The sequence below is a fragment of the Sus scrofa genome, chromosome 1, assembly GCF_054392235.1.
Source record: "Sus scrofa isolate SSC_HxYL_T2T_F1_AM1 chromosome 1, Sscrofa_HxYL_maternal_Yorkshire_Landrace_v2.0, whole genome shotgun sequence".
In the NCBI taxonomy this organism is placed as follows: Eukaryota; Metazoa; Chordata; class Mammalia; order Artiodactyla; family Suidae; genus Sus; species Sus scrofa.
In genome coordinates this window covers 132,982,954-133,009,345 of record NC_139383.1, presented here as the reverse complement: position 1 = coordinate 133,009,345, position 26,392 = coordinate 132,982,954, and the positions used below count along the sequence as shown (strand labels likewise).

Genomic DNA, 26,392 nt, shown 5'->3' with positions numbered 1-26,392 from the left:
AGTTTCCTCATCTATAAAATAGGGTGAGCACCTGTATCTCTCTCATGGTGGGTGTGCAGAGTAAATAAGATATCACATATCTAGAGTCTGGCAGCAAGTAGGTATGCAATAAATATTAGCTCTTATAATTACATTGTACTGCAACAGCTAGACTACGTGCTGTCCTACCTGGGAGCTTTCCTATCCAGGTACTTCGCCACAGCCTCACTGATGATTTGTTCTGTTCCTGGAGAGTGCATTTCTATTGGTCACCGTTCCCCACATTTCACTGCCTCATTCTGCCTCAGGTCTTTCCCATGTCTGGTTTCCAATACTTTATAGCTGAACAAGCTGGAGATTCAGACTCTTTTCTATCCCCTCCTCTGCTCTGCTCTGACATTGCTCTTCAATGAGGACCAGTGCTGTATCACTCCATGAGGTGAGGGGGGTCCCAACCTCCCCTTGCTCCCAGTCATCCTTCATCTCTAGAGAATGCCTGAGCATAAAATCTTCAGCTCAAAGGAATGGAAAGGAAAAAGGAAGTGGAATTAAAACTCCCCTAAAGGGAAATGGAACATGATTTTACCTTGTTCCAATCTACCCCAAACTCAGGCTTAAGATATGGTGGAAAAATATGGTGGCTTGGGTAGCCTGTGGATTATTTTAAGAAGCAAATCCACAGGCTTTAGATGCAATATTTCACCCAAAATAGACAGATGAATTATCTTTTCCCTCCTGCCTACATAAATCTTACACATCATTCAAGACTATTCTGTAAGTACTCCATCCAGGAATAAACTCTCCCTTCTTTAAATGCCATCATGCCTTGTAACTTGATTCTGGCCCCTATTAATTCCAACCTTATGCGTTTGTTACAGGTATTGGTGACTAAGCCCTAACTTTTCCACTGGGCTGTCAGATATCTGAGCTCAAGGCTCCTGCCTTTATTTCTCATCCGCAGCTTGTCATCCTTGTTCATTTTCATGCTGTGTCATCATTACTGCTCCAGCCTGAATTGATGGCCCCATTTGATGCATGAGCAACAACAATTAGAGATCCAGACTTACAGTGACTTTATATTATCACAGCTTCAGAAACCATGACACAAACCAAGAAATAATCAATGGTGTTGTTTTTAATAGTGCAACTAAAAATGGATTACCTGTTCTAAGCATAGAAAAGCAATTACAGGTGGAGCTGCTATAGAAGGGGAGAGCTGATGTTCAATAATGTGGTAGAGGAAACCTCAGGAAGCTACAAAAGTGGGTGATCTATTCTTAGCCCCAACTGGGAAGTGACTTTTTCACACATAGGGGTGCAAACCTATTAATATAACCACAGCCCTTAAGAATTCAGCTCCTGGTCCCCAAAGTCCTAATCCTCACAAAAGGAATGCAGCAGTCCAATCAATCTTTTCTTGGAGGCACAAAACTCAGAAATCTATATGAACAGAGGCAGCATGTTGGAGAAATATTGAAGGGAAACAAAGTCCTATAAAAAAAAATGTCTGGTGAACTCAGAGCCAGTGACATCAGAGCCAAAAACAGTATTTTCTTCTCATCAGTTTACATATATCTCAAAGCACATGTCATTCAGGGTTGGATATACATGGTCTCTCAGACTTGATTCCAGCCTTTTTCCCCTACAGTGTTTGGAAGATTGACGAGGAACCCTGAAGAAAAGGGTCAAGTCCTTATTTCTCTGACTTCTTCTGACATCTTCAAGATTCCTGTCCACACAGTCCCTTGAAGTCTGACTTCTCAAAGCAGAGAGCCCACGCCCATCCTGCCCAGGTGCTTCAGTGACCTTTACCCCAAAAGTCTTGCCCATCCCAGAGCTCTGCTAGGCAGGGGTCCCTGCTGCTCTCCAGCTTGGCCTGCCTCTAGACCAACTTAATATGTGAGATTTCCCTGCTCTCACCTTGTGCTTGAAGATGGCTCCCTCTGCATCCCTTTTCTCCAGAACACTCAATACCATCTCTGGGATGAGCTCAAGATGTTAAAACAGGCTGGGTGAGCTTTTCTCTCAAGCAGCTTCTCCTCTCTGCAAGTTTCAAGTTTCTAAGGTAAGGAAATATGAAAAACATTGTTTCTCATCTGAAAAAGGGAAGAAGGAGGAAAAAATCAAAAACTCACACCAATGAATATGTCAACCCTTTATTCTGCCATAAGTAAAGACTCTGTAATAAAGGCATAATAAGCAAGACACATACATCCCAGGGAAGATGGGAGACTTTTTGACAAAAGCAACATGAGACAGGCAGAAAAGAAACCAGTTTGGACCAACACTAGACGAGTAAATGGTTATCTCCAAGTTCCTTGTGGAAGAGGGAAAAGAGAAAAGGGCAGAATCTGTGGCATATTTTTCTTTTGCAGCTTGAGGCCTATACATAATAACAGTGAATGGTATTTACGTTCATTCTCCACAATACATTTACCATCTTCATAAAACCCAAGGTACAGAATCCTAAGAGTGTTAGAAACAGACACTAGATTTGGGTGATGCATACCTGAACACCAGAGTTCAAATCAGTGGACAAAACCAAGTGAGTAACCCCCTCTAAAAGGACTGGCTTAACCTCAGATTATTTCCACCTGTATACACAGAATAAAAATACACAGTTTTTGAAAGGGAATCCAGGTGTCTGGGTGAGACTTTTGCACGGCATAGATGATTTGAAAAATAGCAGATGCTTTTATCCAATTTACTACACCGCTCAGTTACTAAGGAAATGGAAATTCTGGAAGTGGGCCAGCCATGCTTAACCAAAAGATTTGCGCTTTCCAAAAAGGAGTGGAGATAAACCTAGCTTATCTTTCCCATCACAGACAAGGCCTACACAAGGCAGAAGTTTTCCAACCATAATATATTGTCCCCAAACTTTTTCATTTTCACTATTTGTTGGATAAACAGTCCTGGATGAAACAACTAAAGAATCTTAAATAAGTGCGGTAAACAAGCAAACCACCAGTCTGCACACACTTGGGGCAACGATATATAACTTCTTATTACACAAGTAATCAAGTAATGCTTGTTTACTGATAAACAAAATAAACCTAGAAATTATATGTCTAAGCCAATCAGAGAAATTAAGAATTGCCTATTATCCTCCCACTAGTGTAATAACCACTATTAACATCTTGGTATAAATTTTTCCATACTTTTTTCATACATACACATAAGTAGACTATATATCTAATTTTTATAAGATTAGGGTTATTGTACATATTATTCTATAACCTATTTTTTCATTTAGGAACATACTTTCATATAAACAGACTTTTATTTAATGATTTTAATACTGACAGAGGACCCCCATTGTACCATGATTATTTTATTAGAAAATGTAGGTTATCTACATTTTTTTGGACACTATAAACAATGTTACAACAGATGAATATACTCAAGATGCACTTCTGGTCATTCCCTTTGGACAAATTCTTTAAAAAGGAATTTGAGGTCAACACTGTTCAGATTTCATAGGTTGTTTTGAGGTACATTGCCAAACCGCCCTTGAGAAGAACGGTTCCAATTTATACTCCCACCTGCATGGTGTGGGTGAGAGTCCAAAACATTAATCTTCTTGCTCTGCCGTAAACACTTTGACAGACCCATCTTCTTATGGCCATAAGAAGCTGAAGCCCTTAAAACATGTCCATCATGTGCAAACAAACACATATAAGAAACAAAATGTTTATGATGATCAGCAGTGTGTGTGTGTGTGTGTGTGTGTGTGTGCGCGCGCGCGCGCGCGCGTGTGTGTGTGCTCAATCAAAACAAAAATCTTCAGGAGAGTCTCATTTGGCAATACCTCTTAAATCATACTCTCTTTGTAAATACGTAGTTTAACCAAGTCACCACATGAGTCTCAGATTCTTTATCAACTAGACACTCTCTAAGGTCCCTTTGGTTCCACAATCTATGGTTCTATTCCTCAGATGGAGAGTAAAAGGCACAGGCCCCCCAGGATGGGAAGAGAGGCCTTTCATGGGGCTCTGTTTCCTCTCTAGCCATCTCTCCCCAGTTCCCTGCATAGGCATCTTCCTGCCCGTGCTCTTTCCTGAGGGAACTGGCCTCTCCTGAATTCTGTGGCTTTGGACACCCTATCCATCCTTAGAATATTACCCTTCTCTTCTTTCTCCCATGGCAAATTCTACTCACCCTTTAAGGACCACCCCAATAGCACCGTCTCTGTGAAGCTTTTTTGGATGTCCCCAAAGGTCACTTTCTGTTTTTTCCATGTCACTGTTTCTGCCTCTTTTCTGCCACCAATAACCCTGAAGGTGTTGATGTTCTTGTCTGTCTCTCCCATGCTCTCTGTGCTTCCTGAGTTAAGAACTGTGATGTGCATATTAAAGATGCTTTTTAAGTACTTGATAAATGTGCAAATGAGTGCACAGGTTATAATCCTTCTGAGTCCATTTGTGACATCTCCACAAACTTCAGAGATCTCCCCAAATCTACATCAACTTGAAGACAGTTATTTTGCCCACCCAGGGGCCAGGATTTCTTCTAGGATTTATCCTAGATCCATGCTCCTCTCAAGAGCATGCTCCTCCCTCCTTTTTTTTTTTTTAGGGCTGCACCTGTGGCATATGGAGGTTCCCAGGCTAGGGGTGGAATTGGAGGTACAGCTGCCATCTTACACCACAGCCACAGCAATGCCAGATCACAGCTGCATCTGCGACCTACACCACAGCTTACAGCAACGCTGGATCCTTAACCCACTGAGCAAGGCCAGGAATCAAACCTGTGTCCTCATGGATACTAGCCAGATTTGTTTCCGCTGAGCCACGACGGGAACTCCTCTTCCTTCCTTCTGATGAACAGGTAGAAACTCCTAGGCTAGGAAAGCAGGGGCTTGGACCCAGCCCACATACACAGTGCCAAGGGGCCAACCAGGGACTATCTGCCATCCACATTGACGGCTCCAGGGGGAGAAGGGAATGTTGCAGGAATTCTAGCTGAACATACGTGGGCTGGTAGGTGTAAAGGAGACAGAGTCTTTACATGCCCTTTTAGCAGCCACCTGTAGCATGACAGGGAATAGAAATGAGAGATTAAAGGGGGAAACATGTTTCCCCTACTATCGACTTCATCGCATCAGACTCAGGCAAGGCCTAATGTGACTTTCCCTCAAGCCATGTAAACATTCTCCAGGTGCATCAGGTAGGGCTTCAGAAGTGCTAACACCCTACATGCGGTTCCTGAAGACAATCCCCTCCCACTAATTTTCTCACAGCAAAACAGATACCCAGCTGTTTTTCAAATTGATTTTAATCAAAGGTCTGCTTTTCCTTTTGCCAGGAAATTGCAGCCCTGTCACACAGCCATGGCTGGAGCAGGCTGCCACTGAGCCTTTGGGAGCAGCAAATCCTGGTGTGGGAAGCTGGAATTCTAGGAGCAGAAAGGCTACCTTCAAAACTGCCCTCAAGGCCTGCAGTGAGATTAGTCCAGAACTTTGAAACACGAAGTATAATGGTTGAAAAGTGAAGTTTCCGGAGCTTGATACCCTGGGCTTGAATTCCAGCTCAGCCCTTTTCTGTGTGACACTTGGCAGGTTGCTTTTCTTTCTTTGATCTTTGTTATCTTTTATTTATTTATTTTTTGCTTTTTAGGGCATATGAAAGTTCCCAGGCTAGGGGGCGAATTGAAGTTGCAGCTGCTGGCCTATGCCACAGCTGCAGCAATGTGGGATCCGAGCCATGCCTTGGCCTACACCACAGCTCATGACAATGTCAGATCCTTAACCCACTGAGGGAGGCCAGGAATCAAACCTCAGGCCTCATGGATACTAGTCAGATTCATTTCTGCTGCACCACAATGGGAACTCCATTATCTCTTTTATAAAACTATCAGACTTACTTCACTCTCTCACTGTTTATAAGTCTTTTCTCAAATGTCATCCCTTCCAGACGACTCTGTCTAAAATGGTACTTCCTGCCACTCCCCATCCGCTGTTCTAGCTTTACATTCCTCCTGGCATGTATTAGTATCAATATTCTGTTAGGTCCTTTGTTCACTGATCTCCATTAGTAGGGAGCTCCAAGAAAGCAAGGTCTTTGTCTCACTCTAGAAAAGTTGCCAGCACATATTAGGAACTCAGGAAACACTTGCTGAATGCCTGAGTGGGAACAGTGCTTGTACCTATCGTCAGACTGCTATGGGGATTAAATGAATAAGGCACAAAAATGTTTAGCATATTTCATTAGCATATCAGAGGTACACAGTGTATGATAACCGGTGGTTCTAATAATACTAATAATAAACATTCCATTCCTAGAGTCATTTTTTTAAAAATCTAATAGTGAAAATAGGACCTTATATAGTCCTTTTTTCATGTTCTTTATTGAATTACTTAGCTTCTCCCTCTAAAAAGGATTTTAGCTATCTTACAAAAATACGTAAAACTAGCTGTACCCACCTAACTTGCATCATTCTGGAATATTTTTTACAGTTGTTGATAAATTTTTAATGCATTTTATTTGCTTATTCATATAAGTCATGGTGAACACGGTTAACAGTCTCATTCTTCTCATACACAACACTTAGAGAGTCTAGTGTTCAAACCTTAGAGAAGGAAGTGTACAGCTATCCCCAGCTAAATAGACATGGTGGTCTGGTCTCGGCCCCTTGCCAACATGTACTCATTCTCTGCCCTACAGCTTCACAGCTCTCTCTGAGGACGGCAGCTCTTAGATGTCAGTTAGCGTTCTGGAATACAGTTTCCCACAGGACTGTATTTAATGTACTTAATGTATTTAATGACTCTCCAATATGGAGTATTGCAACGCTCACAGCTGTAACAGGTTCCCTCCATTTTTCCCTTTCACTTTCTATACAGCATGTAGACCTTTGGAATCAGTGTTCCCATGTGGTTAGTCCTGTAGAGTTTCACTCATCTTTTCATCCCCATTCACTCTTCTCATCTCCCAGTGGCCTTTGTCCGTATCTGTCATCCTGATCTCTGTTTTACTGCTGCCTATGCAGTTCTTAGATGGCTCCCAAAGTCTTTAGACATGATTTCTTTTTACACTCCTAAATTACTTGATTAAGCAAATATATGCCCAAAAATTCATAAAATTTCTTAGTTAAATTAATAAATACTCAAATAGGAGTTCCTGTCGTGGCACAGCAGAAACGAATCCAACTAGGAACCATGAGGTTGCAGGTTCGATCCCTGGCCTCGTTCAGTGGGTTAAGGATCTGGTGTTGCCGTGAGCTGTAGTGTAGGTCGCAGACTCGGCTCGGATCTCATGTTGCTGTCGCTGTGGTGTAGGCTGGCACCTGTAGCTCTGATTAGACTCCTAGCATGGGAATCTCCATATGTCACGGGTGCGGCACTAAAAAGCAAAATAGATAAATAAATATATACATACATACATACGTACTCAAATAGTCTTTGGTTTAATTGATAAATGCTCATAAAAGAGTTTACTTTTTGTAAACAATTCTGTACCTGGTATTGTCCAAAATAGATGATATGCTGAGTATTATGTATTGTAGAAATTCTAAGCTTAATTCAAAAAGATTAGGTCAGTGAATCCACAGAAACATGTATTATTTATACATGGTCCTAATCAGAATCTTCACTATTATAGTTTCTAACAGGCTTGTTTTCCACATGATCACCAGAATCTTGCACCAGTTGAAGTGGTCAAGAGAACATTTCATCTAGCTAAACTTTGAGAAAACATACTTTAGCATTAAATAGTCAAGAAAAATTCTAAAATAGAAAAAGAAATGTGAGAACAAATCACCAAGATGAGAAATCAAGAAGAGATAATCAGATAAAGCAAAGGGTAAAATAATTCCTAAGAAAAAGATATGTTTTTCTGCATAACGGCTAAAGTTAAGCCTCAGCCACAAATCTGGCTGCAATGTGTAAGGCAAAGAGGAAAACATATTCGCTTATGAGACTCACAAATTGTCAGTTCACTTATGAGAGTCACAGGACTGCCTAGAAATGCAATCCTAGAAAATTTCCCTTGTGAGTCCTATAATAAAGGGAATACTGCATAAGGGGGTGAATTACTTCCTCAGCAACCCCCTACATTAAATACCATGGAGAGTTAAATAGGAGTACTTCTTCCAGCATCCACAGCAGCAGTAAATGTCATTACCTACAAGGCCACTCACAAAAAGTGGTCCATGAGGAGTTGAGACAGCAGTGTCCCAGGATGTAACTCTCAATTCAGGAATAACTTCTAGAATTTTTTAAAGAATAGACTTAACCGTTCACTCAGTAAATACTGAATGGGTATTTAATGGGTCAGGTACCACACTGGGCATTAGGGAAAAAGCAATAACAAGACAAATGTTGTCCCATCCTTCAGAGAATAACATTACTTGTTGGAAAGATAGACCAACAACTATGAAATGTTGAGATGTGTGTAAGGAGAGGGCAGCCAAACCTGGGATTTTCAGCTCCTTGGCCATCTCATCTCCGGTTGCTTTTTCCTGCACTTTACTATAGCTGATGTAGTCTTACTATCATGTACTACCTGGTTATTACTGTAATCAGTACCACCGCCGAATCTGCTTGTGAAGACCCACTCTCCACCCCTCAGCCCCTCCCCAGGCCCAGGTCACCCCCGTGATTCTTTCACCTCACTGATATCCCGAAACCATCCGCCACATTCTCACTACCCACAATCAGTCCCCTCATTTTCTTATTCATTGAGATCACATAGTCTATAATTTATAATCACCTCCTCCTTTATACCTCTCTTTTCTGTCAACACTTGCTTGGAATAAAACATGCCTGGCGGAATCCAGTTTATCCACTCCCATATTTTAAAACTGGAGTATTTGTGAAGGATAAACACACGCACAAAATAAACCTAACCAATTTCACTTTAAATTCATGATCAAAAATCTGAATAAAACACTCAATACTCCTCTTGCGTTTTCTTAGTAAATTAACTCTTCTAATTTGTACTGATTATTTCACACCTTCTACAGTTTCTCTTCTCAATGTTTCTTTGAATATGAACTAAACGTGATTTTTAAGTCCTCTTTATGATGAAAAGAAACCATCAGATAAGGATTTATATATCTTCCTCCCCACCTAATCTGTGAATCTGTATCTATTTCTCTTGTTTCAAGGGAGTAAGCAGAGCTTTGCCAACAAATGCCCATCTACGCTCTGGAGCTCTAGAACCCTGACCTCTGCGCCTTCTCAAAGATTTCCTTCACTTCGCTGCATTTTCAATTTGTGCTCGTTTTTTGGATTATCCCCATCAATGCACAAACACGCTATAGAATGTCTTCTGGTAAAAACAGACAAACAAAACCCCAAATCCCTCACCCGATATTCCCCTCCAGCTGCTCAATTTCTCTTTCACATACAGTAGAAACAAACAGACCCTCTGCTCTTTTCCTTCTCATGGTTTATTCCAATTTTACTTCTACCCTCCGGACTCCATTGACATGTCTCTGTTAATGTCACCCATGATCTCTGTGTTGCCAAATATAATGGACTGTACTGCACTTCACCTTCACCTCTAACCAGTCCTCCTTGAAAACTGCCCTTCTTCAGCTCTGGAAATACCACATTCCTTTGGTTTTCCTCCTACTTCAGTGGCCTCCTTTCTGAAATCACTTACTGGTTCCTCTTTTTCTGCCCAGCTGCACCTCTGAGCTGTGCACACCTATATTCAACCGCCTGCTTAATACAGAGGTGTTGGAAGGACAGTGTAACTTAGGGTGGCAAGAGAGAGAACATCCTTGCCAGGATGCTACTATAGAAGCCTGGGCAACAGATGATGCTAGCAATGGATATGGAGAGAAGTGTGCTGACCCAACAGATGTTTAAGAGAAAGAGTTATCTGGATCCAGGGATTGATAGGGGTGGCAGAGGGTGAGAGAAGAAGAAACAAAGATAACAACCAGGGGGGTATCTTTCGCTAAGATTAAGTTGGAAGGAAAATGGGTTGCATTCAATACATCCTTTAGAAGTTTGCCAGAAACCTACCCATGGAATCAGTGGCATTCATTGCTTCAAGAAAAGGATGGACACAGCCTAGAACAAAGGAATTGTCAACATTGAGTTTCAAATTCAATTTATTTTTTATACCCATATACGACATTTTTGAAAGCCAAGATTTGTTGAAGGAAAAATGTATTTTCTTAAATCTAAAACTCACGTTCACAGATCAAGAGCAAAGTGTGGAGTTCTGAGTATAAAACTCTGCCAAGCTATCAGGTAGGCTAGGGCCTGTCATAGATAGGATTCTTTGAAGCTGTCATTTAAATGGAATTTGGAGTGTTACATGTTTATTGGAGCTCAGCTCCTGTGAGAGGAAAGGAGGAAGGAGAATTTGGAGGTTAAATAAGTTGAACTTCAAGGCTGGTCCAATGAAGCCTTGCTCCAACCAGTGAGGAGTTCTCAAATGAGCACTGCCCAGTGGAGTCATCTGCATGGGGCTTAAATGGCTGGGCTTCTGCATCCCTGCCTTACATAGATTTGGGCTGCTCTGGGGAGGGTGTGATCTAGGATGAGACAGCTCGGCAGCTCAGGCAGTCCCCAAAGGGGCTAAGCTGGAGGCCATCTGTGATGGCACCCTGGTTGCTGGGGCAACACGCCCTTCTTCCAGGGGTATGCAGGAGATACACATCCCTGCAGGGAACTTCCAGTCTGGGGAAGAACTAGAAAAAGAGGGAGAGAAAGGTAAGAGGTGAAATAGGTGTGTTCTTAGGTTCTATAAAAAGGTATTATAGTTCAAGTCCTCTGGGAATATCCAGCCAAAGTCAGAGCAAGCAGACTGAGTAGCCCAGCAGTCTGGAAAGCAAGGGCCCTTTTCACAGAGACTTGTGCCAACCCTGCCAGCAGGAGATTGATTTATAAAGAGTGACCACAGTCACAGCACCAACAAAAGTCCTGGGCCACGTGGGCCTGGGGTTCCAAGCTATTCCTATGACAAAGGTCAGCCTTCTTGGTCAACTCCCCTGCTCTTCTCTAGCCCCATCCCATCCCTGACAGCAGTAGAGCTATGACCACCTCCACCTGTACTGGCTAAGGAAGGTCTTGGATGGACATGAAGTGATGTGGATGACCTATTCCAGCACGGAGAGAATTACAAGGCACTTACTGTCTTTCCCTCTTCAAGACCAGGGTCTCTCATGTTCAGTCCTTTCATGCTGTAGTGCTTTTGAGTTCTAAGCCAAGGGGAGAAATTCTAAGCCCAGCAAATTTGGAAGAAGCCCATGAAGTAGCTGCCTTCACCTGCTTATTTAGAGTTAAAGGAGGCATCCATCTCCCCCTTCAGGGATGGCAGCCTTCACAAAGCAGACTAAGAAAAAATGATGGTGCTAACTCAGACTCTGAGAGGGTTTATTATATTAAAGGGAAGAAAATAAATCCTCTCACTCCAGCATGTCTGAGTTAGCCCCATCCCATTTCTTGTCTCAGCTATCCCCCCCCACCAGGACACCCCAGCAAAACAGAGCTGGAGAGGATAAAGAAGTCAGACCAAGGTACTTGTTAAACCACCAAGTGCTGAAACACTTATGGAGGGCTTGTATTTGAACTCTGAGAATGAAGACAGAGAGTGAGGCTAGCATAAATTAAGGGGGGGGGGGTAACAAGCATAAAAATGCAGGCTAAATTTTTGCAAAATTCCATTTTTTTTGGTAAATATAGCTAATGAAAATCCCTCATATATTCATTTTTCTTCCCCAGCTCATGGCCTGCCCAATGCATTCAATTTCACTGAGAGCTGAACACTCCGCCAAGCTCTGGGATCATAAAACGTGCCCTCATGGAGTGACAGTACAATGGGAAAGGTGACAAATATTTATATTCTAGGACTCTAACCACCTAGCCTTAAAAGCATGTGGTGCTATCTCCATTTGTTTTTCAGAAAAATAGAAGGAGACTTAACCCATCTAGCTAATTGTAAAATTATAATCACTCCAAAATGTGTTTTTATTTTAAATAATATTTGATCTGCAAAACTTGAACTCCCCCTTAGTATTCAAGGAACTGTGATATGTCCTCCAGTAATGGGGAAAAAGAACAAATTTTGAGAGGAATGTGAAAGCCCTCTAGGCATAGAAAATGTTTTCAATAATTCTCAACAAGTTGGACCCACAGAGCAGTGGATGAGTCCAGTCTGAACTGGGTGGAAACTGGAGATGTTAGGTCATGCTCTGAGCCAGTGCTTGACCCAATGTTTTGCTGGGTCAAAGGATGAGGGTGAGAGAAAGTTGGCAGGTACCCTGTGAACACGTAAACCACTGAGTAGACTGCTGCTCATTCACAGCCATGGCTATGGCCCCAGTTAGCCACTTCTGTGACTGCTAGAGACAAAAAGATGCGGGAGCTCGGCTCAGTGGGCTGAGCTGAAAGCTCCTTGTCAGGGATTCCCAGGCTGCTCTCCTAGGAAAGCAGACTGAGGCAGAGCCACTCATGGGACAGCAGCAACTGAGACACTGAGGGCTCCCTGGAACAATGACTTAAGAGTCAGCACTACTTCTACCCTGGCCCTCTCAGGTTGTTCTGAACACACTGACTATCAATCACTCACCTTATTAAGGGTTCCCCACGAGGCCTGACTCTGCATGTTTAACCAGCAAAAAGCAATGGTAGAATACGTGCCCTCTTCTGTAGGTATGTTATATATTTCAACAAAAAGTTAAACATTAAAAGAATAATAATGACAAGCTGGGAACAATCTTAGCCATCTGCTTTCTTTCCCTTCCTCTATCTTCATGGTAGTTGGAGCAACCTACAGAAGCCTTCATTTCAGGTTTGGGGTACAGATAATAAAAGGCAGGAGCTGGCCAACATTCCTAGCTCTCCCTCCATGAAAGTCAAAAAGCTCTTTTCAAATGCCTGATTTCACAGGGCTCCTCTTTGTAGATTTTCCCATATTCCCTCCAACAGAAGTTGGAAAGCCCGGGCCTGTTTGAAGTATCAGCAGGTGGAGCTGGAGAGCTAAGTGAGGCCCTTGGTTAGGGGACATTTCAGACAAATGCTTGGAGAACTGAGCAGATGGCGCTTGGATGGGAGCAAATAAAAGGGTCAATTTATAAAAGACGCTGTGTATTCTTATCAAGTCCAGTGGATGTTGTCAAGGAAAAGTCATTGCGGAGGTCCTTATTTTCTGCATTCATTGATTCCCTCAACAATATTAAGGAGATGCCCACCACGTGCCCAGGATTGCGTTGTACACTGTAAGTGCAGAAGGAAATTAGACACAGTTTAGCCCTCATGGAACTTATATTCGGAGGAGTTGGTTCACCTTACCTGCACGTAGGCATTAGATAGACCTTTATCTGCTTCCTGGCTCTGATACTTAGTTGGGAACCCATCAAATATATTTAAATACATTGATTCATAATGTTTATTTAAGTCAAATTGATTATTTGGGGGGGAAAACAGAGAACCAAGTATCATGAGAACTGACAAATAAAGAGAAAGAATCAAGCATGTATATTGTCTTTACTATGTACACTAAGTACTCCTGGGAATCCACCAAGTGGATGATAGAAATCATCTTATTGTAAAATATTCCAGAGTTCCTGTCATGGCACAGCGGAAATGAATCCAACTAGGAGCCATGAGGTTGCAGGTCTGATCCCTGGCCTTGCTCAGTGGGTTAAGGATCTGTTGTTGCCATGAGCTGTGTTGGAGGTCACAGACGCGGCTCAGATCTGGTGTTTCTGTGGCTCTGGCATAGGCCAGAAGCTGTAGCTCCGATCAGACTCCTAGCCTGGGAACCTCCATGTGCGGCCCTCAAAAGACAAACGACAAATATATATATATTTTCCAAGTAATAAATTTAGAATTTATAGATGTCATTCTTCTGCAAGCTCTAAAAAACAAATTTATTTAGGTAACAAGCATGAATAGCTGCTAACATCCCTAAAAGAGAGGCAAGGAGACCTCATGTGCTTTCTGAGGAAAGACCTCACCAACACCTTAATGGTGCCAAAGTATAGCCCAGTAGCAGGGCAGATTCTGAGCAAGCACAAGTAGTCTTGCCAAAGGGACAGAACTGACTCTGATCAAGCCTCTGCATCCAGCTGTCGATTAACAAAAATACAGAAGATGGCGGAACATACTGAGTTACCATAGGACACAGTCAACAAAATCAGGACTGTGGGAAACTACAGATCAAATGCCCTGGGTTTTTTCAACAGATAAATTATAAGGAAAAGAAGAGGAAGTCTTCTTTAGTCTTTAGTCTCTATAGACTAAAAGAGACTAAAGAGACTTTTTTTAAGTCTATGCTATAGTGTTCTAGAGATGTACCCAATTAAGGATGGGTGATAGACTATTAAAAATACACCCACACGGAAGCGACCACTACGGAAGTCAGGAGTCTGGTTACTTTCAGAGAAAAGGATAAACTGAGTTTGCAGCATGTGAAAGGATGCCTGCGGGGGTGGGGGGGGCAAGTTCTATTTCTTGACCTGGGGTGTTTACAAAGGAGTTCACCTTATAAAATAAAATAGCAACAGTAATGATATAACAAGAAATTATTCATTTCTTTTATGTAGCTTTTTATCTGTGCTTTATTTTACAATAAAAAGCTTTTTAAGACCCATTTGCAAAATGAAGAATAAATGTATAAAGCTAATCTAATTAGCCTCCTAAATTCCCTCTTCTTGGTACATCCTTGTTTTACTGGATAATTTGTCCAAAACAAGTACATGTGTGTTCTGGGAATGTGTTTTCAAGAATCACTACAATGTCATCAGTCAACAAATGTTCATTAAGTACTTAACTATGTGCAAAGTTCCTTTGTAACTGTTCCCTTGTAACTGACTTGTAGCTTCAGATATTTGCTCTATTTCCTGTATTAGCAACATACATTGTAAATATTCACTGAGGATTTGAGTTTTTCAGTTATTTTGTTTGTTTATAATGTTTAGTTTTGTTAATTGGTTGAACTATTGCATTTTGGAGAAGAAAGGCTCATGAGACACTTCCATTCACACAAAGCTAAGTAGTCTCTTCTCCTGAGCTTAGCCACTACTAGCAATGAGACAGTCCAGGGCGCCATCTCCTGCAGGTGTTGGCAGCCAGCACTCTGCCTGCTAAGAATCTGCTCTGTTACTGGGCGACACTTCAGTGACTCATCATTCCAGCGTCACAACCACATACACATCTAGACAGTCAGTTCCTAGAAATGATGGTTTCAGAGAGGTTTTATAATGGGTAACAATTCCCAGCAAAACAAAAGGATGTTTGAGAATTTTTACCAGTTCAAGTTCACAAACATGCGGAAGCAACTTACTCCTTTCCACCAGAAAAACCCAGTTTCTAAATTTAAAACTTAGCAAGCACATCAATTTTCATGCTTTTTCTACAAAAGCAAAGGAGCCATGAGAGTTGCAAAACTAAACGCAAAAAAAAAAAAAAAATCCTTTATGGCCAAGAAGCTTCTATATTAATCAAAAGCATTATATTAATGATAATAATAATAATAAAGATGACAGGTATTGGATAGATAGATAACATTGACCATGCTGCAGAGGCTGTCCTAAGCAGATTATATGCATTGATGTATGTAATCCTCATACAACCTAAATAAAGGGTACTAAAAGATACCCATTTTACAGAAAGTAGAACAGAGGAGCAGAGAGGTTAAATAACACGGCCAAGGTCACATAGCTAGTAGGTAGCAATGTTTTGACTCAACCAGTGGTATGGCTCCAGAACCTGTGCTATTAGCCACATGTTACTCCACTGGCTGAATTCTTAACATCTTGGCAAGCCCAGTAAATGCTAGGGTACAGAAGATAGTAATTTATATTTGAGCACCCCCTGGCTTGTCAGATTTGTATGTTAGAACTTCTGGCAGAGGGCACAGCTAATCAGTAATCAAATAGCCTCCCCTCCACTATGTCTCTTACTAGTTCTTGCAGCTGTCCACTTCTCTCCATCCCTATTGCCATTGTTCTGGCTAAGCCATCATCATTTATCCACCAGACTATTGCAGGAGCCTCCTAAGTGACCTTCCCGCCTCTAGCTCTAACTGAAGAGAAGATGAAAGGCCAAAACAGAAATATAAAAGGGTACCAGGAGTTCCCGTCGTGGCACAGTGGTTAACGAATCTGACTAGGAACCATGAGGGTTGCTCAGTGGGTTGATGATCAGGCGTTGCCGTGAGCTGTGGTGTAGGTTGCAGACGCAGCTTGGATCTCGCGTTGCTGTGGCTCTGGCGTAGGCTGGCAGCTACAGCTCCGATTCGATCCCTAGCCTGGGAACCTCCATATGCCGTGGAAGCAGCTCAAGAAATGGCAAAAAGACAAAAAAAAGGGGGGGGGGAGGTACCAACCCAGCCAAAGAATGCATATACACCAGTTCCAACAACTTCTAGAAACAAAGGCTGGAGATAGAGAAATGAAAGTAGATGCAAACTCAGGTCCTTACAAATCTAGAGAAAGTCAAAAGCAGAGCCAGTATGAAGACATGAAATAAAACCACTGGCAAAGGGCAAGTTGCCTGGATCTGTCATCAGGGACTATAGGCCTCGGGACTGTTTGCTCTCGTCCTTACCTCCTCCAGCCTATCTGGGCCTTCAGGCTCCTGCTCAGAGAGGCTTGGCTTCCAATCACCCTCCCCCCTACGCAGGCCTTGCTGAGACGTGCCCTGGGCAGGGCACTGGGCAGGAAGCAGACCCCTCACATGATCCAGCTTAATCCTCCCTTTTTTCCCTTCCCAAGGCTGCATGCAGCAGCAAAAGCGCTGCAGAAATGCAGACCAAAGGGGGTCTGTGGTGGGCAAGAAGGGCCCTGCTCCTCGCCATCCTCTGGGCTACTGCACACCTGCCTCCCCCAGGGGTCTCTCTGCCCCAGCGTCACCCAAGGGCTACAGGTAGGTGGACACCAGAGTCAGCTACCCCTCCTGCTTCAGACACATTTGGATGAACCAACAAAGAGGGAAATTTTCATTGGACTCACTTTTGCTTACGCTTCCTGCAGTATTTGCTCTGATTTTCGGCACCTGATAAGATATCAAACACTTTTGATCCTTTGAATGAGTTCTCCAAGATAGCTCCAAAATAATTCATGGACATCATGAAGCAGGAGAAGCCCCAGTTTTAACTGTTGGAGACTTCATCATGAAAAAAAGAAATCTTCTTTCATCTTAGAAATTCTCTCTGCAACAGTGGATGATTCTCTGTGGGGTTTGGGCTCTGCAGACAACTTGGGCTCTGAAATGGGAAAATGAAATTGTGCCGATGTTAGAAATACTTATCTTTAGAGATGTGATTTCTCATTGAGGATGAAAAGGGGTTCAGAATTCCTTTCTAGAAATGAATTAGATAAGGAAGACTGATTTCATGATTTCCTCTTTTTAATTCTCCTGATATCATTATTTTATTTCACTAAAGCACCTCTTTCGGGTCCCCAAAACTAATTTTTTTAAGGATCCACAATTATAACAGCATGTTCAAAAATGCTTTACACATTTTCACCAGAGTTCTTAAAATTCCACCCAGAAACCCCGCAATTAGTTTTCTTAAGGAATTTCTGTTTGCGGGCTTGGAATGTGCGATTCTAACATCCTTCCAATTTTCACCTCCTTTTCCTTACCAGGAAATAGCACCCAATGTGTTATCTCTCCATCATCGGAGTTTCCTGAAGGGTTTTTCACAAAACAGGAGAGTGCAGATGGAGGCATCGTAATCTACCTCCTCATTATCCTCTACATGCTCATGGCCTTGTCTATTGTCTGTGATGAGTACTTCCTACCCTCCTTGGAAATCATCAGTGAATGTAAGTACCTGGAAATCCCCACATATATATATATAGTTGTAAGTAGTTGGAAACCCCCACATATATATATATAGATGTAAGTAGTTGGAAACCCCCACATATATATATAGTTGTAACTAGCTGGAAACCCCCATATATATATATATATATATATATATATATATATATATGCCACACACATATATAGTTGTCTTTGAAGTGGCTGAGTAACAATCCTGTCTATCCTAACCAGATGTGGAACACGGACCTCGGTGTTGCGGGGTCCTGTATCTTAAGGACTGGCCTGAGTGTGGTTTTTCTTGGTACCTAATGTGCAGCAGAGCATCTTTAAAAATGAGTTCAAAGCAACTATCATTTTACTGCCTGCCTATCTCCAGAAGCTTTCAGTTTGTCTACCGAACTGCTTAGCTGTTTGTTAGTAAACTGCTCCAAGTTTCACATATATACACTTGTCATATCCTTCTAATACTCTGGACTCCTAATACCTGCCATCAAATACTTCAAAAAACTTTTTTCGCTTCTACTCTAAAACCTCTGTAATTTTTTTCAAAAAGGTAGGCGATAAATAACTTTAAGGACTACTCTCTTCGCCCTTCCTCTCCCAGCCTCTGACCAGTAAAGAAATTAATTCATGTTTGTGAACCAATAAGTAAATAAGTCCTGCATCACAGGGAAAGTGATCTCAGACAGGAATCAGGTAATTAAAAATTAAGCTCAGGTACTGGTTTCAGAAAATAAAATCTACCAAGCTCATCACTGTCCCTTTAGTCACGTATATCACCCAGAATTCTGAGAATAGACCTTACATTGGTGCACTGGTCCCCGAAATCAGGACATCAGTGATGTTTCATGCCAAATAAGCTCAAGTATCGGCATGTCCAGTCTTGCTTGTTTAGTTTAACTCATTGAACATGCTCACTTCAGAGAAGGTCAAATTTAAGGGTTAGATTTCCTACTCTATACTCCCAGGATTGCAGAAATAGCATCCTCCTCTACACCCCCAAACCGCTGCCCGCCCCCCGCCACATACCCACTGCTAGCATTTCTTCACAGAGGAAAAGAGCATGAATGTAAACTTTCATCCCCCACCCCTGCTGAAACATAAGGAACATAAGGAAGGCACTTTTGTTCAACACAGTGTAGCCATTCCCTAGGCCTTAAAACAGGATCTGGCAATAGCAGAGGCACTTAACATAATTCTTGAACCAAAAAAAAATTACAGAAAACAGGTCAGTGTGAGTGTATTATTATTATTTAACTTGTATTTTAACATTGATACTGCATTTGACACAGACATTGGTATTTTTAATAGAAACTAAATTACTTTAACATAATATTTTTACCTAGATTGATAAAATGCAAGAAAAATAGAAGAAAAAAAAAAAACCTCTATAAGTTCCCCCACATTTCTATCACCCAGAGATCCCCACAGTATCATTTGGTGTATTTCCTTTTGGTCTTTTGGATCTTGCTATATTACACTCAGTTTGAGGCCTTTTCCTTTTCCTAATATAATGTTTCATTGTGCACATTTCCTCATAAGTATTGAATACTCTTCAAAAATATGATGTTTCATTTATAACATATGATAGATGTATGTATCTTATGTGTTTTAAGATATATTTTCAGCTGAAAAATTTGCTGAATATTAAATGTTATGATGCCTTTCACATTCATTCATTCATACATAACATTCATTTATAAATGAACATACATTTTGGGTATTCTGTTTAAGGACATTCCTGGCTCAAGGTATTTTGTCTTGCTTTGTCATGCTAATAGGTTAAAACTGATAGGTTTTGAAATATAAATTAAAATACAATTTGCCTGAACAACAAAAAAAAAAGTGATGTTGAAGAGTAGCACAATAGTTCCTGATTCTGTAAGTGATTTGAGCACCTAACATTGATCTTTATACATAATAAGCACCCAGTAGAAATTTATCACTATTTTGAAAATTATTAATCTCATTAGACATTTGATATATTAATTTTTTATTCTAAATAATGTTATGCTCATGCTCGTATCAAATCTCTGCAAACTTCTCTGATCATTTCCTGATAAAAATGCACAGCTATGTGTATTTCTAAGCTTTATCTTATACATTGCCAAAAGCATTTCACAAAGGGTATATACCAAAGTAAATCTGCACAGTGTGTGGTAGCTTCCACTCCAGAAAACCACAGGAGTTCGCATCATGCCTCAGTGGTTAACGAATCTGACTAGAAACCACAAGGTTGCAGGTTCAATATCTTGCCTCACTCAGTGGGTAAAGGATCCGGCATTGCTGTGGCTGTGGTGTAGGCCGGTGGCTATAGCTCCGACTGGACCCCTATCCTGGGAACTTCCGTATGCTGTGAGTGAGGTCCTAGAAAAGACAAAAAAAAAAAAAACAAAAACAAAAAAAAAAACCAGAAAACCACGAATAATTATCATTTAAATGTCTTCGTTAAATGCTTTAAAATGGAAGATTATTTTATAAAATTTGTATTTATCTTATTATTTGAGAAGTTGAACATTTTACATGTGAATTGAAATTTGTGGTTTTGCTTGTGTGTTTTTTGGTCCATGTTCTAATGGGGGAGTATTTGTCCTTTAAATATTGATTTCTAAGATTTTAAATATAGTGATATTAACTCTTTCTAATACAATTTTACATCATATGCTTTGTTTTTATGGTTTGTTGGTTTTATACTTTATATGTTTATCATGTTCGAATGCACATATTTTTAGGTAAATTTGTAAATATTTTCCTTTAGGATTTTCCTTTTGGTTTTATACCTAGAAATATTTTTTTATCTCTAGGTCATGAAAATTGTTATCTTTTATTCCACTTAAAGTTTTTTTTCTTACATTTTAAATTTTATGTTTAATATTTTTATTTTTTCCACTAAGAATTTGTTTTGTTATAGGATAAAATGCTATTTTTTCTAAAAATTGATCCATTTTCTATTTTCAAATCTTTTATAATGATCTATTTGTTCATGTTTGTGCCAGTACCATATTTTCATCAGAAAAACTAATCATTTCATTTATATAAAACTAAAAAAATTTAAATTCACAGTACTATATCCCCACCTAGAATCTTTCTCTTTTTGGAAAATTTTTTTAAAAAATCCCTTTTTTTTTTCTTTTACACTTCTAACAAGGACTTGACTGAAAGAATAAATCCATGAAGAAATTTTAAAAAATAAAAACCTGTCTTGGAAGTGGTGAATAAATAAATAAATAAATAACTTTCCTAGCTCTATAGTAGAAACTACTGCATTAAAATTTAGATTGCTACTTCAAAATAATATTCATTAAGTGACTTCATAGAATATCTGTAATAATGACTTCCACCATGCCACTTGTGGAATTACTTTGGAACTTCAGGAGCAAACATGCATTTCTCAAATGAATTGCTCTTTGGTCTGAATATAACACGTAGCTATAATGGATGTATGACTGATGGATGCCTGTGCCACTGCCAAATCTTCAGTAGATAAGAACTGACCCTGGTCTTAAACACTGAAAATACCAGCAACAAAAAGATTGAAATAGTGCTAGCTCGATTCATTTTTAAATGCCTATAAATTAATTCTGTCATTTCTCTTCTCAAGGTCTTAGCATGGTCTTGTACAAATTAGGACATAAGCAATTTTAAAAAAAATTTCCCTGGAATTTGTTTATATCCACAGAAACTAGCTTCAGAAAGTCTGCAAATGCTTTACATTTCCCCCTAGTTCTTTCTTGTGTATTGAGTTATAATAGCCCCACCCAACTGATAAGTATTAATATAAGCCTCAAAACAATTTACTGAGCATTCTACAATGTACTGGAATGTTGTTGTATACTAATTTTAGTTATTTATCATAAAACAATTATAGAAGACCAAGCATGGTTCTAAATTAAATACATATATAATTCTATTTAGTCATAAAAATTCTACAAAGTAGGGACTATCAGATTGGTTTTACCGATGAAAAACCTGAGGCTGAAAGAGTATATAATTTCTCAAGACTACACAGCAGTGCTCTGGTCTCTCATATGCCGAAACCCAAGAATGTTTTCAATTGCTATATGATGTAATTTTACATATCCTTGTTTTGAGATTAGCCACCATACTATGGTTGTTTCAGTAGACTTGTTCTTAAAAGGTGTTTCCCTACCAAGGGCACTGAAAATTTTGACCAAAAAAACACATCAAATACTTATTGTAAGTACAGAGGAAATATACTACAAAAGAATGAGAATCCACCGAGTCACTTAAAAAATCAGTTAAGAATTTTAGCAACGTATTGGGGTTGGAAATTAATGTTATAAACAGTTACCTGCAATAATTAGACTCTGAGAGCTAAACATTTTATCTGTGATGTACATGAAATCATAGTATAGTACTATTGGGCCATCTATCATGTATGCACTTGGAGCATGACATAAGGACTTTCTGTGGAGTACATGTTCTATGTCCCCACCTAGGATACCTGTGGTTGAATTGGCAGGCCCCTGGCCCACCCCAGCCCCATCACCCCATGACCCTCTCCTCAAATCACTAGCACTGGCTCATTTGGTTAGCACAAGGCTCTTCAGCAAGATGAAGACTCGAAGAGGCTCAGAACTGGAGTCTCCGTGTAGGGGGGTAAGTTGGAGGTGGTGGAGGGCAGAGCCTCTCGCTGATACCCTGGCCAGGCCCAGCTCAAGCAAGCAAGTGCTCTTTCTCTGTCTATAGCTATATATGTTGGCCTAGCAATTTCCTCTAGAACTACCACCACTTGAGGCTTCCAGCAAGGATTTTTCATAAAAGCTGCACAACGTAATAGGACAAGGTGCTGTTGCTACACCTCCTTGATCTAATCCTATCTTCTCTTTTATCCATTTAGGTTCTAAAGGAAAAGAGGTTGGTGATGATTCTTTGAACACGGAGGGCTGATGTGAAATTAATCCACATTATAGAGGAAATAAAAATCACACTCTAGTTGCCCAGGTCATTTCACCTTCAGAAATAAGATCTGGTTTCTGTGGTGGGAAACAGGACAGGGCTTTAGAGGGAAAGGTTAAAAGATGTCCTAAGAGGGCGAATAGTATCGGAAACCAAGTTAGAGCCAAAGGAACTACAGGTAATGGGGCAAAGAATAATCCTAAGGGGAGCTCCCTCAATCCCACCAATTGTGCTACTCTAGATCTGTATTTGGTGGATACTCTGAGGGGTGTGTGTGAGAGAGACAAACAGACAGAGGATTCCAAATACTGACAATGAAGAAAAGGGAACCTCTGCAGTCTCTGGCCAGTCATATAAGTCTGACTTAGGAAACTGTCTAATACTCTCAGGCCTGGTTTGTGACTCATTACCTTGCAGTCATATCTGGTACTGTTTGCTTGGGGCTTTTTCCACTTCCTTCTTCTCTATGATATGCATGCTGAATGGTCTATGACAATGTTGAGAATCCCTGGAGGTGCTGAAGGGCAAGAATGCTGTTATATGCTTTGTGTCATACTACTATAGTAAGATGTTTGAAAGTGTCCACTCTGGAGCCAGGTACAGTCTAGGTTCAAATTACTCACCATTTACCAGCTCTGATCTCACACAAAGTGCTGAACTCTCTGCTCCAGCCAGCTCCACTGTGCAACGAGGGTAATCAGAGTTCTCAGTTTGTAAAGCTGTGTGCCAAGTACAAGAGGAAATACAAGTGAACTGCTTACACAAGGACGGAGCACACAGTAAACATTACTACATGTTTGCTATTATATAGAAACAGATTGCAAAGATTAGAATCCCTTATTTAGGGAAGATGAAAGTAGAGAAGGTGAATGATCAAAATCAGTATGGATATATTTGGGGCAAATGCTAGATCTAGTGTGCATCTGCTAGAACTTGAAAATCAAGTTTAAAGCAAATAAAAGAAGTACTACCTCACAAGGCAGGAACCAAATTTATGAAACCCATTCTTTTATTTGATCTAATAATCCATGCAGTAACAACTTTAAATTATACCTTAAATATCTCTGTAATATTCTGTTTAGAGTTCCTTTCATTTTTTTTACATTAAAATCCATACCATTTTATTTCATCTTTAACAATCCTTCATTGTTTAAAAAGTGATATATTTAGAGAACACTTAATTTAAATATAAATTAATATGCAAATTTTAAATATAAACCATATTAACTTACAGCCCAAAGTGTAGGACTACTACCTCTCATCTTTATAAGCAGGTTCATTTTTAGAAACACAAAAGCTCAGTGAGAAGCCAAAACAAATCCTTTTTATATATCATTTTGATATGTAATGGGGATCTCCTAGAGTTTAAACTACTGTCTAAGGCAGCCTTCTTTAACTTTTTCCAAGCTAACTACACAGAAAACTGAGAGCCCCTAGTGAATGGTCACTTGATATAACCCAAAGGCCATAATGAACCAGTTATGAAACTTTTCTTTTTAAATGTTACACTAATAGGCTCTTCAGTCCAAAAGTCTAATCCCTCCATCATGCTGATCCTTTGAGGTATATAACATGTCTTAAGTGAAAATGATCTTAATAAGGTTTGGGGAAACATACTTAAAATATTTACTTTTTAATTTAAAAAGTATTATTATTCACTCTGCACTGAACTAATATTGGCCCATGTTCTACTTTCTATTTCAGAAATAGACAATAAGAAGAAATGCAAGTTTTAATTCCAGGTAGAATTGCTTCTAAATTGATAACATTGGAAGGGAGTTGGATAATTCTGTAGGTCTGGCATTTGGATAGCCAACAGTTTCAGGGGATTGTTCCATTCTTAATCCTTATGAAATTTACAGAGGCAAAGCCTTCCCAAAGATCAAAGAGTCTAAGAATAGTGCTTCTTCCCTGCCGCAGAGGCACTCATCCTCCCCTTAAGAGCATTTTCATCTTCTCTGTTTTCCTTTTCTTTCTATGTAAACTAAGTTGAAGAAATAAACATATAAATATATTGTGGTCCCTTCGGATTGCATCTAAATCTAACTCAGGTGTATGGAGCTACGTAAGAGCCAAGTGGTCTGAATATTACCCCAACGCTAATGCAGGAACAGGCAATGAAGTTAATCATAATAAAGCTATGTATTAATCTCTTCACTTTACTTACGTGAATAACTAAAAGAGCAGATTTTTAAACACGAATAGATCTAGGTGCCCATCTCATCTCTGCAACTACTACTATGTGATCTTAGGGAAGTTATGGAGACCAAATCTCAAGAAACAGGAGGTTTGGAGATAAAATTCCTTGAGTATGCTTTATATGATAGGCTTAAGGCAGGTGGAAATTAATATTATAGCTGTTAGATTAGGACATGGGGGAGTCCTCCTTTTTCAGTGGAATCAGGCCTTTCAACTCTTTATACAGGGTTTCCAAATTTATTCCATTATATCTCAGACAAAATATGAGATGATAACTATAAAGCATTCAAAATGTTTTTATTTACTGTAAAAAGCATCACAGAGCACATACATGCAATAGTGCACTGAGAGGCTAACCATTTATTCCAATGATGCTGACTTTACCTAAAATATTTCCAGAAATATATTTGAAATTAATGTCAGAATCAATTTTGCAAATCATAAAAGACATTGTTTGCTGTCACCCTTCACTTTGGATACTAAATAGAATTACTGAGCATGACTCCCCATCCTGGTTACTAGAGTTGGGTCTGAAAGACTTTTAATTGCTTTCAAAACTCAAATCCATTCACATGCATGAAAATTTGCTATCACTGAGGACTTTATAAAATTATGCCAGAAGACACAAAATTGCATATAGCCTATTGTTGTTAACTCTATTAAATGTGTACTGTGAAAGGAACTAGAGATACATAAGAACAGTAGCAGTGGTAAAAATATAATGGTAAAAGTATAAATGATCCTCACCCTCTATTTTCTCCTCCATCTTCTAAATTCTCAACAATATAGGCTTTTTTTTTAATTATAAAAGGAAGTTACTTAACACTAAGAAGTAGCAGAGTCCTAAGGCACAGAATTCATATTTTACATTTTGAGTAAGAATTGATAGAAGATACCTTAAAGATTGTATAGTCCAACCCTCCATTTTACAGATGGCAGAATAAAAGTTTTGTCTGAATGACTTATCTTAAGTCTCACATTGGGGTACCAGCCAGGCCAGAATTCAGGTCTCCATTTTAGTTTAATACCTTTTTTTACTATATTATATTTCTGAAAGAGGATTCTCAAAAATTGTTGTAAACTTTCCAACATAGTATCATGGAAGAGAACATGCCTAAGAAAGAGTCTGATGAGTTTTAGTAATCAGTTCATTAATACAAAGTTGCATTTATATAAACAATAATATCTAAACCTATAAAGAAAACTCACCTTGAACATTTTGATGATATCCTGAAGGAAATGAGATTATTCCTTTAGAATAGTAGAGAGGAAGAAAAGTAATATCTCGGGGGGGGGGGGAACCAGAACAATTTATCTTTAATAATAAACTATATCACAGAAAAATGCTACCTACCCAAAGGTCAGCAAAGACAAAGCCAGTCAACTCTAAAGTTCAAAGGCATAAACCATTTTATAAAATATGCTTAGGACCTTAAGATATAATTTGTTAAAACAGCTTTGAAGTTTTACACATCCATCTATACAGAACCTTTCTTTTCATAACTCAAATAGAACTCAGTGAATACCAACAAGCTTTGTTGTTACTGCCTTTTGAGA

General features: G+C 39.8%; 1 protein-coding gene and 1 long non-coding RNA gene across 8 annotated transcripts in view; one reads left to right on the top strand and one right to left on the bottom strand.

Annotated features, from left to right (window-relative positions):
- SLC24A5 (solute carrier family 24 member 5) overlaps positions 1-26,392 on the top strand; it is a 51,335-nt gene that overhangs the window by 12,957 nt on the left and 11,986 nt on the right. For 3 of the 6 annotated variants that reach the window (XR_014811985.1, XR_014811987.1, XR_014811986.1), the window contains exon 5: positions 858-2,614. Coding sequence is in view for 3 of the 6 variants with exons in the window: in XM_003121523.5 (XP_003121571.1) it covers positions 16,690-16,810; positions 17,536-17,715 (301 nt within the window). In the remaining 3 variants the exon portion in view is untranslated. Of the gene's footprint in view, positions 1-857; positions 2,615-5,286; positions 5,540-11,662; positions 11,767-16,689; positions 16,811-17,535; positions 17,716-26,392 lie in introns of those variants that run through there. The other 3 variants (XM_084971130.1, XM_084971125.1, XM_003121523.5) reach the window with 3 other exon arrangements.
- On the bottom strand, positions 1,097-26,173 carry LOC102162952 (uncharacterized). 2 transcript variants are annotated; one of them, XR_014812005.1, is made up of 4 exons: positions 26,045-26,173; positions 23,260-23,355; positions 16,897-17,150; positions 1,097-2,039 (listed from the first exon to the last, which is right to left on the bottom strand). It is a non-coding gene; the product is annotated as an uncharacterized LOC102162952 (long non-coding RNA). The 2 variants fall into 2 exon arrangements; XR_014812002.1 differs by lacking the exon at positions 26,045-26,173 and having other exon boundaries at positions 23,260-23,395.